The 20,412-nt window shown below is 42.0% G+C and overlaps 1 protein-coding gene across 4 annotated transcripts in view; it reads right to left on the bottom strand.

Annotated features, from left to right (window-relative positions):
- Window positions 1-19,678, bottom strand: part of LRP1B (LDL receptor related protein 1B) — a 753,798-nt gene extending 734,120 nt beyond the window's left edge. For all 4 annotated transcript variants that reach the window (XM_069780765.1, XM_069780767.1, XM_069780768.1 and 1 more), the window contains exon 1: window positions 19,374-19,678. In XM_069780765.1, the coding sequence (XP_069636866.1) occupies window positions 19,374-19,455 (82 nt within the window). In that variant the 5' untranslated portion in view covers window positions 19,456-19,678. The remainder of the gene's footprint in view (window positions 1-19,373) is intronic.
- Window positions 19,679-20,412: the final 734 nt, after the last annotated feature.

Raw genomic sequence — 20,412 nt, 5'->3', positions numbered from 1 at the left:
CCTCTTTATCCATTTGGATGAACTTGCTAAGAGAAGCCGTGCTGCTGGAGCAAATCAGGTACAGTTTCAAACAGAGATTAAGTGACTTTCACAAGTTGGAAAGAACACTGGAATAAGGGGAATGAAAGGCAGGAAAGATTAAAAGAAAGGTGAAGAGGTGACCTCCTTTGACGAAAAAATGAACAGGTTAAAAAAAAAAGTGAAAAAAGCACATCCGAAACCCAAAAGCTCAAGCCTTTCAAATGGTATTCAGACAAACCCCAAATAGGAACAGATTGTTAAGATTTCTGGAATCAAGACACATGATTTTTGTTAAATACTATTTAGTGATAGTTAATATCCTACATGTATTTTGGGGGAATGTTTTTCCTTTCAGATTTTAGGAAAAAACAATTAGGATATTTTTAAAAGCCTATCCATTAGTATGCACTTTGTATAAGTGCGACAGATTTATGAGAATGATTTCCTAATTAAATAAAAATCAACAGATGGCACTCTATAGGCAAGTCTCTATTCTCCTCTTTTAATATATGGCTTTGACTGAAAAATCTTGTGTGATTTGAAGAGTTTGTGATTTGAACACAACTACCGCAAAAAAGTTGCCTGAAACATGTTTTAAGTTGCATTGTCCCTAACAATGCCATTAACGACAGATGAAAAAGGCATGTACAGGCCAAAAGATGTGAATGAACTGATTTCAGAGGTACAAAAGCACTGTATGTCATTCCATTCAGCAAGTAACTATTCCTAATATTCTACATGAATAACAAATTTTCAGCCACTAGGATTGTAATTATCTTCTGTTAACAAGATCATTTAATTCAAGCCCCCCCAAAGACTTACTGGCCGCAGTTACATGTGCGACTTCGCACAGGAAATCACAGGATTCTTACTCGCTAAGTGTGAAACGCTGTAACTCCACTTGGTTAACACTCTGTACAGAGTATTACCGATAAAAAAAATAAAAAGCAAGTTAGCAGCCTTAATGCACTTTGTACATGACAAGCACAACCTTCATCTAGCTAACTTTACCTTCAGTAACCCTTGGCTGGAAAACAAGATTGACTGGGTCTGACTTCTGAAATACATTGCTCAGAAACAGAAGGAGTTTTGTTCTGGACTACGGAGGAGACATCGATTTCAGCAGCGTTTTCTAGCCGAGGAACTGTCAGAGGCAACTTCGGCCGCAGCAGCGCTGGCATAACCCATTCTGTGCAACAATTCCCCTAAAAGCATATTTCAGGCCCTACTTTGATCCAAGTTGGAATTTTTAACTAGCACTAAAATAACTTTTCCCCCCCACCTCCTTTTTTTTGGGGGGGGGGGGGGGTATAAACAATTAGTACAATAACTCAACAATATGTTTTCAGTTGGTTATCACAGATGAAAGATGACTACACTGCAATTCCAAAGAGCAGATTGCCATGTAATTGCACGGGTTTTGTCCTTGTGCAAATAAGGCACAGTTTACTGTAGGCTGATTTTTCTATGTGTAATATCTGGATTAGCAATTAACATTTTAATTAAAGATGGATTAACCAATATTAGGAAAATTATGTCTGGAACTGTTCAATTTAAAATCCACCATATATATACAGATAAACATATCTTTAAGTGCAAGTCATTTTCTGGTCTGTGTAAAAATGATACGATTTACGACTTCGAGAGACAGCATAATAATTTGATATTATTATACATGGAGATAACTACTGAACAAATATAACACATGGGGAAAAAATTTTTCTTTGAGAAGCTGTATAATTACCATTAAATTAAGTGTTAGATGTTCATTTAGTGAAAGTTCTGACTGCAGTTCAAGCAGCTCTGCCTATAGACTAGTTTAATTTAGCTATGTTTAAACAGAGCATAATGGCAAAGGAGGACACACTGTTCTAAATGTAAATTGTATTAGCAACAACATATTGAGATTTCTGTACTTCTTGTTCCATTTGCAGTTTTTTACCACGAGAATAAATCACAGCGTGTTTTCTGTTCTTGTAGCAATCTTTGTAGGGAGAAGCCAGAATCTGCACCATGTGCCTTTCACTCTGCATCTGGTCTCCTTTTGTCGATGCATCTTAGGTGCTGGGTTTGCTTTGCCTGTTGTGGAGTTTGTTTTGGGGTTTTTTTTGGGGGGGGGAGCACGGGACGGGACAACACAGTTGCTAATCTCTGTCTCACCTTCCTTCCAAAGAGGACAAAATTATGATCAAGGAATAAGTGGCACTAATGGCCAAGCAAACCAAACAGAGAATAGGAAAAAGAATATAACGTGTGGAATATTTGAACCTATTTACCAGTCATTAAAATTATACAGAAATTGCACTTTCAATTCAGCCATAGAAAGAAACTGGGACAAGCACACTTACGGGAAACAGTATTATCAGAACCTGCAAAAAGCTTAAATGTTCTCATCAGCATCTTTTGAACCAATTTGGATACAGCTGAATGATTTTGCATTTATAAAAATTTAGTATACTTGGAGGCCTAGTAAATAGTATAATAAATACAATGAAGCATTGATTTATATAGCCAGCCTTTTTACTCTTTAGTACCAAGGTATTTTAGCTTACAATAAAATACTCCAAAAAATAAATCCAGATCTTTATAGTGCTCTGTTTCTAAAGCAGCAGCAAACAAAAAAAAATCTTTTAAGCCAATTAACTTCAAAAAAGCAAAGCCTTCTGGGGCTGAACACATAGCTCCTGAGCATCTCCCTGCGTTTAATTTCACTGAAACGAATAGCAATAAAGAAGTTTGTTTCCAACAGGTAGTGAGGTGGCAGAGCACCCACCGGTGGGTAGAAGCATATGTCAGATGAGAAGCGACTGCGACAATTCACAGCTAAGCAGACAAGAAAACTTAACACCTATGGAAAGGGAATAAGCCTTTTCATCCAGGCCAATATTTAAGGCAATATTTATATAGGTCATGTCAGATTTGAGTATGAATCCTTCCTGTATGTCAAAGTCATCCATTTAAAAACTCACTTTCAAAGCCTGGAAGGAAGAGGAGACTGAAAAATTAAGTTACCCATATCTGCAAAGCAACTGAAAAACACTGAGGCAGCAGAAATACATTCTAGAGCTGCTCATTTGAGTTAAAACATGACATTTTGCTATTTCATAGGTGAGCAACAACAGAGAAATAGTCACAGTACCGACTGCTTACTCTGCCACCATCCTTCCTAAAGGCTGACCCAACATTTTCATGGAATAACATTGTTAAATAGCAGACTAGACTTTTGCTACTTTTTTTTTTTTTTAAAAGATAATAGTATCAATGCTATTCTGGACCATACTGAGGTTCAAAGCCTCGGGCGTAGAACTACCTTACCCGCATTTAACTGTGCAAAAGTTGGTATTGGGCAAGAACAGAGCCAGCGGAGAAAGGGAGGGATGGGATGCGATGGTTTCCAAGAGGACAGGCTTCTTCCTTCCTACCCAGGGAGCCTACGTGACTCAGGTGGGCAGCAGCGATTAAGCAAATACAACCTCAGCGCCTGGCCAGGCATCCCGAGGGCCGACACCTTTTGCGTTGCAGGCAACAGAAGCAGCCCCTGACTGCTGGCTTCTTACACCAGCATTTGCCTCTATATTAACTTCTCACTCACGCCGAAAGTCTTCCCGAAAAAAATAACTGCGTGATTTAACATCTTTAGGATACCGAGAGACATTAGATACGCAGCACGGCCGTAGACCACAGCCAGCTCCTCGGAAGAGACAAATGGTTGCACCCACCACCACAACGCTGGTATTCCTACCAGTTACCACAGTATATAATAAACAATTTCCATCCATTGAGAAGTTCTCCAACGTGCATTTAAGACAGACAGGCCCCATACATTTCCACTGTAAACACTCTGGTATACGTGCCTGTTCTTTCTGGAAGTATCTTGACTTAGTTCATAGAGCATCCTTTGAAATCGCCACAGAGTTAACACCTTGTTGTTTCTCCAACTTGTCAAACCACATATTGCTATTGACATTTCAGAAGTAAAAGCAGAAATAAAAAGCACGGACTGTCAAAACCTCAGCTGCGTTGTTGGGAGAATAGAAACATAAAGTGCTGCTCGGAAATTCCACTAAAAGGGAAGTTTTAAAATCCGCTCACAGAAGTTGCTGTCATATTTGAGGAGAGAGAGGGTATTTTGAAGTGGCACGTGTGCCGCCTGAAGCTGAGCTGTCATAGCAACAACCTCATTAAAGCACCCCTCTTGGGAGCGCTAACCTGTATTCCAACTGTTGGAAAGATGTCATTTATAATGGGACTTAATTCAGTTAAGAGTCAAAGTACAGCAGACTTGCAGAAAAGTGAAATTGCTAATTTAAGGAATTCACAGAGGAGCACGAACATGAATACCATACCAAATGGCTGTGAAAAATTTGGCTTTTGCCCTCTTCATCTTCCATTCCCCGAAACCACCACCAGTATTTCAGTCTTTTGGGCCTACGACTTGCAAGTTATTGGCCATTCCTCCTTCCCCCTCATCACCCCTCTAACCAGAGCTCAGGACGTGGCTCTTCTTTTCTTATCTTTTATTACCCCTACAGACAAGGCATCACCATCTCATCTGCTCACCCTAATTTTCTCCAGCTCTCCCAACCCACAACCAACACTGCAGCTGGATCTGCTCCACTCCCCTACTCTGCCACCCTTAAGGCTCTCCCTTTGGTGTCCATCCTTCCCCCAAAATTCCCACAAAACAGGTATTCAAATGAACATTTCGATCCTTAGAAAGGAACAACTGCCAATGTCCAGAGCTGCCTCGATACGATACTTGTCACGTCTATAAGAGTGGCTATATTCGGTTGCTGCATATTAATGTATATTTGGATTTCACTTTTAAAGATCTACGATTTAATAACTTTAATTGACAGCAATAAGGCATAAGTACAGTATGTTTTGGAAGGGCCTTTCAGTTTTTAAAGGAGTAGAGATAATTGTAAATGAAAAATGAAAGAAAATGGCACCGCTTAGTAAATGTGAGTCGTTAACCTTTCAACCTGAGAGCTACCACTGGAAGCCTCACCAGAGGGACTGCAAGGGATCCAGCGGCTGTGAGATGCAATCAAATTAATTCAGTAGTTTTAGATTTCTTTTAGTTGTCTTTTAAACCATTCCAAATTTGGTCTTCATCTCCCCCAAACAGTCACTTGACACGGCATTAATGTGTCACCAGACAGGTTTAGTTTTTTTCCCCTTTGGTAGATCTTGGAGAAAAGCTGAGCTTTACATATTCTGTGGCCATAAAATGCCGTCTGCAGCATTTTAAGCTAAAACCTGAACTATTCATTTGATGCCACTGCTTTGACCTTGAGTGACAAATCCAGACTTTTTCTTTCATGCTAGTGGTTCCCCAAACAGTGGGTACAGTCTCCATAAGGGTTGGGGAGCCGCGGCAGCACTCCCAAGGGAAGCCCTAAGCCCAGGACAGGAGTCAGGAGAGGCACCACCACCAGCAAAGCACAGAAATTTCCAGTTTAAACCTCTGGGGCTTCCCAGAGAGAGAGTTAGGACTCAGGAGTCATACTGCTCGCTCTCTCTCTCAAGGTTGCTTGCACAAATTATATGAAAGTTTATTTAAACCTGCTCTCCAAAAAGACAATACACTCTGTATTTATTTTTTTTCATTAAGTCTTATAAGGCATTAATCCCCAAACTTGATTTAAACTCTTGTAGAAATTTTAAGACTTGCATCTCCCGTCTTTTGATCAAAGCTTGCAGTGTCACTTAGTATAACAATATAATACAGAGAACAAGTAATAAAAATGCCTGTGCAGTGTTACTTGCATAAAATACATTATTTACATTGGGCTACCAGTATGTTTTAAGTTAAAAAGAAAGCACTGCTCACATTTGCTCTGATCTCTTAGTTACCCCACACAGACGCGCTTTCCAAGAGATATTCCTGCTATGCTTATTAAAATAAATACTAATTTTCTTCTAATCACTTCCTTTTAATTACAAAGTGCAATGATTATATTCTGGTTTGTTACAACAAACCATCTCCACAGTTCAAGGTATGATTTTATCTGGTATACGTGGAGCTGTACAAGGCTTTCTGTATTTTCACGTGTTTATTTGCTGTTGGCAGAGTTGTACAAGAGTATGCTTCAAGTCAGTTGTGACTTACAGATTTTTCAATAAAGAGGGAAAAATATTGGCCAGATAGTTAATTAAATGGTGTCGGGACTTCCCCCCCCCCCTTTCACAAATTCCAGTCAGTATTCCAAACCTGTATTAGTGCCCCAATGACACCAAAACAAATAAATCTTCATTTATTGTCAGTAGATTTCTAAACTGGTTGTTTTAAACAGCATGATGAACACATTTTAGCAGAATAGATTAGCCATACCAATTTAATAAGAGAGAGATTGATGGAGCCTTTCTTTTTGTTCCTCCATACAGGGCAGCCCAGCTGCAAGCGCTCAGGGAAGGAAATCCCTTGGGTTTTCCTTCTTCAGCAGTATCTTTGCCTTTTCTGGGACACAGTTTCTCCTCCCCTGGCTATCGCTAGCCAGTCGTCTCCAAATCTCTGCCACTGAAATTTAAGAGTGATCTCAAGCTTTAGCATCACCCACCCAATAAGAGCAGGGAAAGAAGAGCAACCTCAGCCCCGAGGGCAAGATTGCCGTGCCCGAGGTCTCTTCAGGCTTCCCCTCCCTGTTTTAGTTATTATTTGGTTCAAAGCCAACAGAAATCAAAGCCGGTTGCCTGGTCCTGGCAGAAAAAGAGGACCGAGGAGCAAGCACCCTCCTCCGGTCAAAAAGCCAGGATAGGGCCCAGGCGGGCAGGTCAGAGGTGCGTCCCTGACCCCACGCTCCGGGCTCAGCACCATCAGCACAGAAGGCATTTCTGGCTCTCAGATCAGATTCTCCGGCAATCAAAGAGTTACTGACGGCAAAGAAGGAAGGAAAAAGGAGACTTTCTTCCCCACTCTATAACTATTATCACTGCCCTGAAAAATACAACCCTCACCCAATATATATGAGCAGGTCCACAAGGAGCAACCCTGCTCCACCACCAGCATGGGCACAGCTGAAGCCCAGCTCCAATTTTCCTGCAATGCTGTACCTAGTCCTAACTGTTCAGCTACTCTCCTTTAAACATTATATTTAAGTTTTGCAAAAGCTTGCCCCAGCCGCTTCCGCAGAAAAACCTGCAAAGGGGAGGCAGAAGGTCTAACCTTGGGAAGTATATGAGCCCCACTGGTCTAGCAGAAAGTACATGTTTTAAGTGTAATTTTTCCCCCAAGTATGGGTACGCATATTGTTACGGGCTAATGAAATTCATACGCATACCTCCTACTTGCTGCTTCTGAAGGATATCCTTTTGGATGTTTTGTGGTCCATCAGACTTTGACATCTAAGAACATATTAGTCTGCTTTTTATTCCTCTTGTAATTAGAAACAACATTCAGGTTATTGAGAGAATCAAGAAGATCAATATTAATGAGCTTTTGGACTATGTTATTAGACAGTTTCAGCCCACAACTGCAAAGTACTCTGGCTCAGTTTGCCAGGGTTTTGGTTTTTTTCTGTTGGTTTTAAACACTTAACAGATTTCTCAGAAAAAGTGGTAGGTCTACCTACGCATTCAAACTGGCCAATTTTGAAAACTCAGTTTATACCAATAATTATACACTCCCGCCCCTAAAAACAAAACAGCTGTAAAGATCAGAGTACTCTGCAAAATACGGTTTTGAGGGATGTGCTTGTGTTAAATATAACCAATTGCTTTAAAGGGCAACAATTCCACAGCACAAAGTTCACATAAATTTCCCCACAAGTCCCAAATGCAAACACTATCTGCAAAGTCCATATGCTTTGTATTTCACAAAAGCTTTCCAGAATACATTTAACATAAGAGAAAACAGAGTTAGGTTTTACTCTTCACTTCATCTTTTTGACAGAAAGGTGTCAATAGAAAGATGCCAACGAGAAAGCTAACTGTAGCCCATGCAACTTTATTACTGAAGTATGGGGAGATTACTTTGTGTTATTAAAACATCACTGCGCTACTGCTGACTTTTTTTTTTCCTCCTTACGGTGGCAGCAATTTCTACTGAGATGAACCACTTTAAACCTCCAGTTATTTGTCAGCAGCAAAAAAAAAAAAATTCTTTAAGTCTAGAATAAGGCAGGTGAATGTAAAATACACCCACGCAGACCTGAAGTCCCACAGCATGTTACCATTCATTTCTATAAAAATTAGATCCGGATCATCCATGAATTCTTCACTAATACATTCACTCCCAAAAGCGCATGCTTCAAGGAGGTTCCTGTGTTTTCAGGAAAGAAAGAAGGGAGGTTGATTTCCCCACGGCTTATAAAAGACAATACTTGAACATGCCAAATGTTGCTGCTTATCTCTTCACCTGCTCAGAAATACAAGCTCTTTTGGTGTCAGAAGCACTGGGGAAGCTGTTAGGGTTTTTTTTGCACTGGACACGGCCTTTCTTGCTCCCTACCAAATAAAATGATCCTGTAATTTAACCAGTAACCCTCCCCGCCTCTCTTTGTTTCCATTATCCACTTCTAGTTTGTTTGTTTCCCTGAGGCTGCAATCCCAAATGAAAGCAGCATTCAACAGGCACCTGCTTTGTCAAAAGCTGTTACTCTCTGATAAGCTCTGCAGCACCGGGTCACCTGAAGTTGTAAGAGATTTTCCCAGGCATGAGATTTTGTAAATGTGATAGAGGGGATGGGGGAGGGGAAAAAAAAAAAAATATCATCCTACTCAAGGTGCCAATGTGAAATCAGAAACAAACAAGTAGAATTACCACTCCGCGCTTGCCCATGGCATGAACAAGAAGCCCATGGCCAGCATATGCTTCTCAGGTGTCACATGAAATACACAGATTCAAAGATTTCAACTTCGGTGGTGCAACTTTTCCACTCAACATAAAACAGGATAGCAAATGGAATGAAACATAAAGCAGTATTTTTAAAACCTGCAAGGGGAAATTACTTGTTTGTATGCACGATCAGGCAGTGGTGACCACTTCAAAATGACCATCCTCAACAGACAGGTATTTCCTCCCCAAAAATCAGAGAAAGTCATTAGGTGGCTTCAAGAGCAAGCGCTCTGCAGTGCTTAATTTACTCCTAGGACCACACCAAGGACATGCTGTGCTATCTTTAGCTAAAACTGGCTACCGTGGGGCTAAACAGACTGTTGATCTATTAAGCTCTGACATTTTTCATTAAGATACATAAACTTGTAGAAGACAGTCTCTTAAATTTGCATATTTGCATCATGCTTTTCATAGACACATAAACAGGCTTTTATAATGCACTTAAATTACTTTGAGTTGCTGGATTAGCAAATGCGATACAGAAGCAGAATCCAGTTGTGCCATACCTACTAGCTCTTTAACGCTTACTTCATGCAAATGCTTTTAGTTACACTCCAAAGAGTCACAGCCACATGTTAAGTTCTCCTGAATTTTTAGGTTTTTCACTGGGCATCTTCATAGCACCAGTCAAAAACAGAATGGCAAATCACAGGTAATCACTTTGAGTTTAGTTGTATTACAACTTTTTGCAAGGCACTTTTGACGCAGTGTGATACTATTGCGAGAAGCCAGGCCACCAATTAATGTAAATCAGTGCAGTTTCATTGACAAGCATTTAACAATTCTAACTGACATAATATCATAACATGGTTCGTACTGTTTTACTCATTACTGAATACCACTAATTGGTTAGGGGAGTTCTGCTGTTTTCAGTAAAAGAAACAATTTGTTATCACAGAACGTATGAATTGTACCAAGAATATTCTACAGCAAAGGTAGTAATGGCATTAGAAATACAAGCAGGTTTTATACGCTCGAATGTACTTTAAATACTGAACCTCACAGTTTGTATTGGAGCAGTATTTCAGAATTTTGTCATCATCTCTTGATAACCATCTACTTCAAACTTCTTACTGCCCTAAGAGTGACCAAAACTGGGTATTGACAGAATTTCTAGACAGAAAGGAAACTATTCACAGGACAAAGCAAGTGACAAAGGCTGGAGACCTGGACATACATGCCTAGAAATCTGGGGGAAATAAATAAGAAAATTACAGAAGCCTAGATCTGACACTCTCCCGCGATATTACTGGAGATGCAGTTCACAGGTCTCTGAGAAAATGCCGAAGTGGCAGATTAGCTGACACCAATTCTCCAGAGGAGTATAATCTACAGAGTAAATGGGTAATATTGTGTACTGTCAACTCTGTTCAAGCCACAGCCATTCGAAAACCGGAGAAAGAAACGTACCACGGCAAGTGCAAGCCCAGGAATTCATTCAGATGGGTCTGTACATACATGCTGACCTGAATAGCTCGCTCCAATTTGAAGAAATGCGATAATGGGCCACTTGGGTCAGGGCATAAGATTTTGTCTGCACAAAAAAACCCTGGTACTCAGGCTTTGCTGTACTTGGCAATAGTACTTTTCACGGCTCCCTATATATGCACGGTTTTATATACACATGTATATACATGCAATACATTCTCATAGAAGTGGCTTATAGCAGCCCTATACCATTAACGGCTGCAGCACAGATTAGCCCCCAAGACACTGCCTGCAAAATACCTTCTTGCTCCAACACAGCCTTGCTTTGTTTCTGTCAAAGGTGTAAAAGCAATTCAACGCGACAAGCTGTAGGCACAGGGCAGGGCTTTAGTTTTCACACTTTTGTAGTCTCGACTTGCTTCATCTCCCTTGCATATGATTTAATATTGCAGCCTCAAACGTTTTGCCTAAGACTACTACAATAAGTCACTACTATGAAGAAAGCATTCACTGTTCACCCGTCTTTCCATAATCCGAATAGAAGAATAAACCACTTGGCTTAGAACATGGGATCCAAGAGGAATTAATTCAGTCTTGCAGCCTTCTTCCCCTCCTTAACTCCACTGCCTGCAAACATCTCTCAAAAAAACAACTGCAATACACTTACACAAAATAAGCGTATTTTAAACCAAGGGTTTCTGATGAACTTGGAAACCAGGCCAGTTTCCCTCCAGGCTGTACACGAGTATCAACACAGGTTTGACCCATCCCTAGTTATGCTTTATGAAATACTGCTGGAAAAATAGCTACTTTAAGAGAGGTCTCAAAAGAAAGTCAAACGTGCTCATCCCTGGATAAGCCTGCAAAGATTCATAGCAACCAATGTGCTGCATGAGAAGTTACCACCTTCTACATTCCTTCCAGATCACCAAAACCCTCTGAAAGCAAGACAAATTTTTCAAATGAAAAGTGTAGTGCTTCATCTAGAAAACTAGCAGCTTCATCTGTGTGACACAGAACCAGGTTTACCTAAACTTATGACCTCCAACTAGTAGACCGTACACATCTTAGCACATTGAGCCATCTGGAATTTCCTCTAGTTTTCTGACCTCATGGAAACGCAGTCTCTTTGCAAAACTTGCTATCATTTTTTTTACATGAGAAATTATCAATTTATCATTTATTAAAATAGTTTATGCAGTAATTCATCTTCTAGAGGATTATTACAAACTGAGAAATGAAAAGTAACCACGACTTTGATCCATACATTTTAAAATTATATGTGGGAACTATAAAAGTGGGTTCAGTTTAAGGAACCCAGACAAAATTAAAATCACTCTTGGGAATAAAAATATTTCAAGAAATATCTATGTCTTGCATAAGAGCCATAGGACAATATAGATAATATAATTTAATTAGAGGTCCTCTAATTAAGACTTTTCAGTGAAATTTTAATAAAATGGTCCAAAGTTCCCTTACACTTACATGCAGCCCGATCCTGTAACCACCAAGGACAAAACAGAGTCCATTGACTTTGGTGGCGTAGATTCAGGTCTGTAATTTATTTGTTAGCACAGCAAAACATAAATAAAACCCATTCTTCTCCAGAGAAGGAAGAGTCTCATTGGCAAATGACATACTTCCATTTCATAAGCACACAGTTTTACACAAATACCAATATACTTTGGGTAAATCAGTGTGTGTTTGCATATGCAAAAGAGCATCCAACTAGCTATGATCTTACTTTGCTCTCTCCTCTTTTATCTTCACAGTATTTGCAAGCAGAGAGAGGCAGGTGTTTTGGGGAAACCTATCTATCATCTAGAAAATTACTGTGATTTTTCATGATCTTCTTGCATTAGTCTAACTTTTTTTAACTTGTATTTTTATGACTACACAACACTACAGCATTTCTCCAAAAAGGCACATTTGAACAAGGATGTATCAGAAATGGTAGCATTGTGGGACTTCCAGTGCCTTAGAATTATTCTGAAGAACTAGGTTTGAGGAAAAATACTTTCCTGCATGTTAAGGGAGGTGGAAACCCAAGTGCCCTCCACCATATCACAGCCTCTGAGAATAGTATAAGTAACAGCCCAAACTATTTGACAAAAAAAAAAATCAGAAAAATTGCTGATGAGAACTTTTTTTTGCTAGTTTGCAGGTAGATAAATTAAAATCATAAAGCATTATATGAAAGTCGCACGGGTATCTTTTTGTGGGAGTGTGTGTACACATTAACAGAACAGCATCTCCTTGACAGAACACCTCTTCGTGAAAAATACTGCATTTGCAAAGCATTACATCAGCATTTGTCTTGCCCATGGTCTATCCCCACTCCAATATATCATTAAAAAAACAAAACTGCACCTTTTCATTCTCCAAGTTTTCTTTGCTCATTCAGGGAAAAACAATAGCGAAGCTTATAAACTGCTATTAAAAAAAGAGCTCTATGGTAGTGAAAACCTTGAGGAACTATACATATTCTTCTTATTCTGAAAGCTTAACTTATCTTCTACCACTTATCCTATTACACTTGAAGCATAAGCCATTCAATAGTGTCATGCACAAAAGTTACCAAGGGACATCCTACTGACAATCAGGCAATAGATAGTCCGAAATACACTGATGTTATCGAGAAAAGGAAACGGGTACGTTCTTGTTCCAGAAACAAAGCTGAGTCTCAACAGCTTGGCTCCTCTGGAAGGCCACATCACTCAGCGGGAAGCAGCACGTGAGGTGTTTAGGAACATCCAGCGAGCGTTGAGAGTGCATTTTGGATTCAACGTACCATATCTAGAACTCGTAATACTGTAATCTCTATTTTTCCACCTCAGAGAATTAGACTGTATTTCCAACTGAATAGAAATAAAAATCTGAAGGCGTACCTCACTTCCAGGCTGGCATTACATCATCTTTAAAAAGCCCTATTACTTAGTAGTACACTCTACATATTGCAGTGTTTTGTTATTAATACACCGTTGCAATTTATTACAAAATGGTCAATAAAAATGTGGTTGCTAAAGAAACGTACAACCTTCTTTTCTAGCACCCAACTCTATCCTCGGATTGGTAGGGTTCATAAACACCCCACAGAGCCCAATTCCAATTCTGTATTTACATACTGCTTGGGAAACAATGAGATATAGAATAACAAAATATAACAGACCCATATAACACTTTCCAGGTACATAGCAAGATCTTATTCCCGCTATGAGGATCTTACAAATTAAATCAGATTAATAATATAGTGAACATATTACTGGCAAAAGCATGTGTTTGTCTCTCTAATGATCCTTCCCAGTTCCCATTAAATCTAATTAAAAGGCACTGACTGAGTTTTATTGGAATTCCATTACCGAAGTCCAATCCTGCTCGTGCACAGCCCGGCACCCATGGGAAACGGCTCTTCCCCAGCCCACGGAGGCTCTGGAGCATCCTCGCACGCACAAAGTGAAGGCACCCCGTCAGCGGGAGCACGGCTGCGTTGGGTGGTGATTTTACAGGAATGACTCCTGGTTATTTCACTTTACCTGCTACCCAAAAAGGAAGATCCTGCTTTACAGCACTAGGAAGTTTTGATACATCTTGGGAATTTTTTGCATTATGGTCAGCAACTGGCTAGCTAGCTGGAAGACAGCTACATTTACAAATATTTTCATCTTTTCAATAGATAGAATTTAAGGGCAAAAAAATTCACTTGTTTAATTAAAAAACAAACTAGTGGGTTGGACAGAAGGTGCACAGTCATTATTTGAGTAATTATATTTAAAAAAAATCCAATTAGATCCTAATTGCACTTACAAATTTAGGAGCTAGCTCTGCAACTTCTACACTTAGCCCAAACTCACACTAAATACAGACTCAATATAGTCTGCATGACTTGCATAAAAATAGCCAAGTTCTGATATTTTCAGCTTCACCGTTCATCATTAAGAATGTTTTGGGTAAGTGCAATTAAAATGAGTTCTCTAAGCAAAATTTTTTTAATTGCATTCGAAGGAACAAGGCTATTAAAGAACAGATTAATACGTAAAAACGAGGAAATAGCAACAACATGCTGGGATTCAAAGTATGCTACTGTAACAAAAACAACATTCTGCGATCTAAATTACTAGCATTTCTACAGATAGCCATAAGTCTAAATTCACAAATTAAAATTACATACATCCTTTACAGTCCATACCATAAAGAGAAACCTATTTTCTTCAAGTGCAAACGACAGATAAAAGGACCTGTAACAAGGCGCTAGAGGAACACACGCTTCCAAGCTGCAGATTGAAGTCAATGTGAGTTTTGCCACTTTAAATAGAAGAAGACTGGGGTCCATATGAACCTTAAAGGTATGACATCTGCTCAAATTTACAGAGCAGCAGTCACATAACACTGCAAAAGAACCGCTCTGTGCTGTAAGAGCTTTTATCCAAGTCTTTGGAGGACAGCTACCTCAACCTGCAGGAGTATCAGCAGAAACTCCATCATAAATTAGTAAAAGGTTTGCTACAAAACAAGTTTACATATAGTCTTTTCACATCAAACACCGGGCTTTGAATTTTACAATGCATTTTATCCCCTTAAATAGTTTGTACCTTTCTACCACTTTTCTTTTTATCACACTAAAGCTCTCCAAAATGACCGGACTTAAAATAACAATCCGGGTAAGAACGAACGTGCTTGCCAGTTCACAGAAAACCACACACCCAGTTTGCTCGGCCTCCAGAAGCATCGGGGTTTTGCACATGCAATCACATACTCAACTGAGGAGATGTATACATCACTGATTGCCTATAAAACCAGTCACTGAAATTGCACTTGTGGACATCTCCCACAATTTCTGTCTTTAATTACCTGTTATCACCCATCCTTCTAACTACTGTCCTAAATTCCTCAATACATTTTCATCCCTCCTCTGTAATTTTGCCTCTCCAATGATAGGCAAGTTCTTAAATAATATTGTTCCTTGGGATAAATAAATGGCAATGTCACTGTGACCTTGGAAGCATCTCTTTTGCATGTAAGATACTAATACTTATTATCTAGGTTCAAGACATAACATACATATGAGAACATACACCTCTGTAGTACGGCACAGAAACAGCTTTTTTTTTTTCCTTTTTTTGAGAATACTTTCCAACAGATGGCCAAGCTGGAGCTCAGGCTGGTGAAGTACAGCAGTGCTTGGTACACCTGGTTTCAAACATTAAGCTACTAATAACAAGATAGTTGTAAAGCCTCCTGATGTAGCCACTGTTGCCTGCTGTGACACCTTACCAGGGAATGAAGGCCATCAGCAGTCATCACAAGGAGACAGATTTATTTCACCTGGTTTGTGTTTCTGCTACAGGGGTGAGTAATCCAAACTCACATCAGCTGAACCTTAAACCTGAAAATTCCATTTCAAAGTAATTTGTTTCCAGCCTTCACTTAAATACAGTCAAAGGACACTGTGAAAACAATAAATTCCCTGCTAAGTGGAAGAAAGACAGAAGTTCTGGAAGCATTTGTGACTCCAAAGAGGAGTAACATTCATGAAAATTTGTCTTTCCTTCTTCAAAGGAGCATACAAATTAAAAAAAAAGAAGAAAAAAAAACGAGCGTGTGATACGCCATCACTCAGGGAGCTTGAGCTTTAAGTTATCTGACAACATTTTCCCATTCAGTATGAAGTCTACCTTTACAGGAGGACCTCTTGCAAGACTTTGCTGACGAGCTGCTCCATCACACCAGCACCCGAACGACAGATCCGAAACACTAAAACCGCATGTGAAAGAGGCGGTAGCAAGCGATCTGCCACCGAAACCGTACACAAGCAAATCAGCAGCTTCACCACAGACGGTCAGTCAGTTAATAATGAGCAAGGCACTCACTAATACTACTGTGGATACACATTTCACTGACACCACCCCAGATTATCCAAATCAAGCTCCAGTTATCTGGGGCAGCTATGTAATGTGGATAACCTCTAGGTAATCACGCCAATTTGTACAGTGGATTCACGTAATGCCGCTCCACAGCAGCAGAGCCACAAAAACCAAACACATAAGACAAAAAAAAGGGGTGCAGAAGCCTAGGCGTGAAGCCAAGGAGAAGCTCCAAGGCTGGAGAGAGCCGTGGGATGGAAATACACCCACCGGCGCTGCAGAGCACCTCCAGCTCGAGCGCTCGGGAGGTGGAGATGGGACCCGGGAAGTTCCCCTGCAAGTCTTTGGGGAGAGCAGGTAACAAACGCCGTCTTCTCGGCTTCGTGAGCTGTCAGCAAGGCTTTTCTCAGGCTCCCGAAAGTCGTTCTTTGCAACAGTTGCAACGCCTTCCCAGGATAACTGCAAGGGCATCTGGGTCCGTGCGCTTCCTCAAGGAAGAGGCCGACTGAAGTGTAAGAAAAGCAAATCGTACCTCTCCACGGCTTAAACGGCACAACCTCAACTGCAGGACTTCTCCCTTAGCCTATCTCCCTCCTGGCTGGATTCCTTTCTCCAGCTCATTTCCAGCTCCCCATCTCCACATCATTTTCTCTTCCCAATTTTCATATAAAATTAGAGGAGATGTAACCTGACTGAGGACAGACCTGATAAGACTGGAAGAATTTAGCTGTATTTCAAACGCAGAGAAAAGGTTTAGGTGACTCAAATTTTGGTGGGGTTCCTCCCACACCTCTTTTTTTTTTTTTTTTCTCCTGATGTCATCCACTGGTCTAACAGAAGGTGTTCCCTCTCCCTACAGCACCTCACTAATATTTTATATTACCATGACTACCACAACACTGCTATTAACACAATCCATGACATTTTCCCAATTCTCTTATTACCAATGGTGAGCCTCAGTGCATTCCAAATTTCAGTGCCTTCCACATACATTAAGCTTAGCATGCTCCAGTGACTCAGAATTTCCTCCTGTAAAGGAAAATCAGCTTGCTATGGTCAATAATTTTTGCAGTGTATCATAAAGTTTATCTGATGTGCAAATGTAATTCCCTTTCTGGATGCCTCATCCTGAATCCCTTTTAGGTTGAGACCACTTGACATTTTTTAAACAAAATGCCTTTTAAGTCCTAATTTGTACTCCACTCAGTTTTGATAAGACATGACATTATGATATGATGAGTTAGTTGATTCTAAGTAAATTTGATTTATCCCACTTTTGGGGCTGGTATAATTTACAAGGATGTTGCCTTTTAAGATGGGATTGATTTTGATGTAAGCTGACAGCACTTCTTTTTTTTTTGTGAAACACTAAATCAGAGCAAGGTAACTATGAAAACAAAACAAAGGGAAAACGAAGCAAAATTCAAACACCAGAAATTAATATTCATGAATAATCGGCACCTGCTTATCTCCACCAAGGAAGACAGAGTGACAAATCAGTTTCCAGAACAATTCTACAAAATGTTTGAAAGTTTGATTTTTTTTTTATTCATAGGAGCAGATAGAAGCTACAGCTGCTGAAATGTAATCTGACCATTTTGTGAATACCATGGAAAGTTCTTGAAATATTTTCCATCAAACAAGCACTATCACGACCACAAATCTTCATGTATCAAAGAAAAAGCATATGTACCCATCATAAAACTGAAAGATTTTCTAAGAACCTTTCCTATCTGGCTGTTCAGGTACCATCATATTGAACGCTACCCTCATTTCTTTGCAATATCCTTGTACCTTACGATGCAGTGTTTTAAACATGCAAGTTTGTGATGCTGCAGCAATACTTTTTCTCTTTGCTAGGTAGTTATTTCTCATTTTTACAGCATGAATCACCTATGTAATTTGGATAGCTAGGTGGGAAATAGACCGGAGAGGTTTGGTAGTTTGACTGAAGCAGAAATCTGTAGCCCAGACTGACTACATCCAGAGGCAACCACACTCACCCAAAGGAGTTGTAAGCAGTTAGTAAACAATTCAGTAGGTACTGTGTACGTGACGGAGAGGAGCCGTATGTCTAACGGTGCGAATTCAATGCTTTACAGAGTTGTATTTCTACCGAAATCTAGCTAAATCCTCGCAGACTGGGTCCAACCCCATTCAGAGCAGTCTCAATTCAGGAGACCACGCAGTTTGGAAGCGGAAGAGCTAAACGAGCCGACAGACTATTTTTCTGATTAGCAGGGCACTCTACAGCGGTAAGAAAACCTGAGTCAGAGCAGCACGCTGCCGTTCCTGCACCTGAGCACAACAGAAGGGGGACTTAGTCCCTACTCGGAAAAATACTCAGTTCCAACACCTCCCAGGAAAATAAGAGAGGGACTGGCAAGGGTACAAACGCGACCAGAAACCCTGAGACTAACTCCGGCAGGAGGACCGCTCCCCTCAGAAGAAGTCTCTGATCAAAGAGAAGAAGAAAAAAAAAAAAAAAAAAAAAAAGAATTGCAACTTCTGAGATTTTCCACACCTCGGCTCCGAGCTCCTTCTCCCTCACCGGCTCCCCCCGAGCTCCCGCTGCCTAAATACAACTCCAGAGATTTAAGCGGGCGGGTTGGGCAACTTGGGAAAACGAAGGGAAGGAACTTTTGAACCGCTCGCCCGGAGCGTTCGCTCCTTCCTGCGGCACATCGGGCTTCGCCCCGGGGGAACCCCCCCACCGTCCCCCGGCCGGTGCCGCTCCACAGGACCCTCGCCAGCGGCGGGTATTTCCACTGCCCCGGGACACACACACACACACGGGGGGGACTGGACCCCCGCAGGTAACCCCCGCCGTGCTTTCTCCTAGCGAGGCGGTAAGTCAGAGCCGGGGCCGTTCGAGCCCGGCTTAGGGGAGGAGGGGGGGACACACACATCCCTCCCCGTCCCCATTTACTCGCCGCCGGGTGTCGGGCTCGCCTCAGCCGCCTCCCGTTCCGCCGAAAGCCGCAGCCCAACGCGGCGCTCCCGGCACTCAAGTTTGCGGGGAGCGCGGAAAGGGGGGGGGGGGCGGGGGGGGGCAGGCGAGGCGCGCAAGGCTCCGCCAAAAAAAAAAAAAAAATTTAAAAAAAAAAAAACCACCAACACGCCAAACTTCCCGAGGAGAAGCCGGTACCGGCGGAAAGTTGAGCGGTCGGCGGGTAAAGGGACCGAAGCCCGTCTCTAAGCTCTCCCCGCGTTCCGCGCCTTACCTCCGCCGGCTCCCGCTGCCAGCGCCTCGGCGACGGGCGGTAATCCCCAGAGCGTCGCCAGGGCCAGGAGGAGCGCGGACATCGCGGCGACCGAGCCGCGGAACGATGGGGCGGAAGGTTGGCTGGAAGGCTGGAAGGAGGAAAGAGCGAGCCGGGCCGGCCGGCGCTGAGGAGCGGCGGCGCCGCCGTGAGCGCGGAGCCTCGGCGGGAGCCGCCGCGCCGACACTTTTTCAACGCGGAGCGCGGCTGGGCTCGCCTCACGCAGCGAGCGGGCAGCGCGGGGCGCCGGCGGCCGGCAGCGCCGCGCTCCGCCCCCCACCCCGCCCCCGGCCCCGCCCCGACACGCCCTGCCCCGGCACGACACGCCCCCTCCCCAAATTTCCTCCCCCCCCCCCCCGCCGAGCCTCGAAGCGCTCCGCGCCCCCGGGCGCGCAAATAGCGCGGGGGGAAGGAGGGAAGAGCTGCTCGTCCTTAGGCGTCCCGCTTTGCTTGTGGGTTTTGGGTTGGGTTGTTTTGTTGGGTTTTTTTTTAAGATTCGAGGCTTTTTTTCCTTTTTAAATTCACAAAGACAAACCTCAGGAAGGCTTGGGCGGCGCGGTGGGTGAGTCAGCAAAAAAAGGGAAAAAAAAATTAAAAAAAAAAAAAAAAGCCCAAACCCCAAATCCTCATGCCTTATGGGACGAAGGTGCCAAGAGAAGGCTGCACGCTGCTTCTGCCTGCAAACAAAAAGCTGAGAGCCAAAGCAGCTCTGGCAAACTCGGCTGCAGTCAAGTCGAGTGATGCTTCTTGGAGTACTTCTACGTTCCGTGTGCGTTCCCCGCTCTGCGCGGCCAAATCGCAACTTTTTGCGTAAGCGTATTACCCTGAAATGAGAACACGAACGCAGTTTGCTTATCGTGTTTTCGCATACTGTTTTTTTAAAACCAGGCCCTTTAAGAGATGAAAGGTGATAAAGCATTGACATCATCCTCAGATATTAGTTTTCTCCGAAGACAGCAAGGTGCTAAAATTGACTGCTGAGCCCTTTACATTTCAAGGG

Source organism: Haliaeetus albicilla, chromosome 4, assembly GCF_947461875.1.
Source record: "Haliaeetus albicilla chromosome 4, bHalAlb1.1, whole genome shotgun sequence".
Lineage (NCBI taxonomy): Eukaryota > Metazoa > Chordata > Aves > Accipitriformes > Accipitridae > Haliaeetus > Haliaeetus albicilla.
The sequence above is the reverse complement of the archived record's forward strand: the minus strand, read 5'-3'. Positions and strand labels throughout refer to the sequence as shown.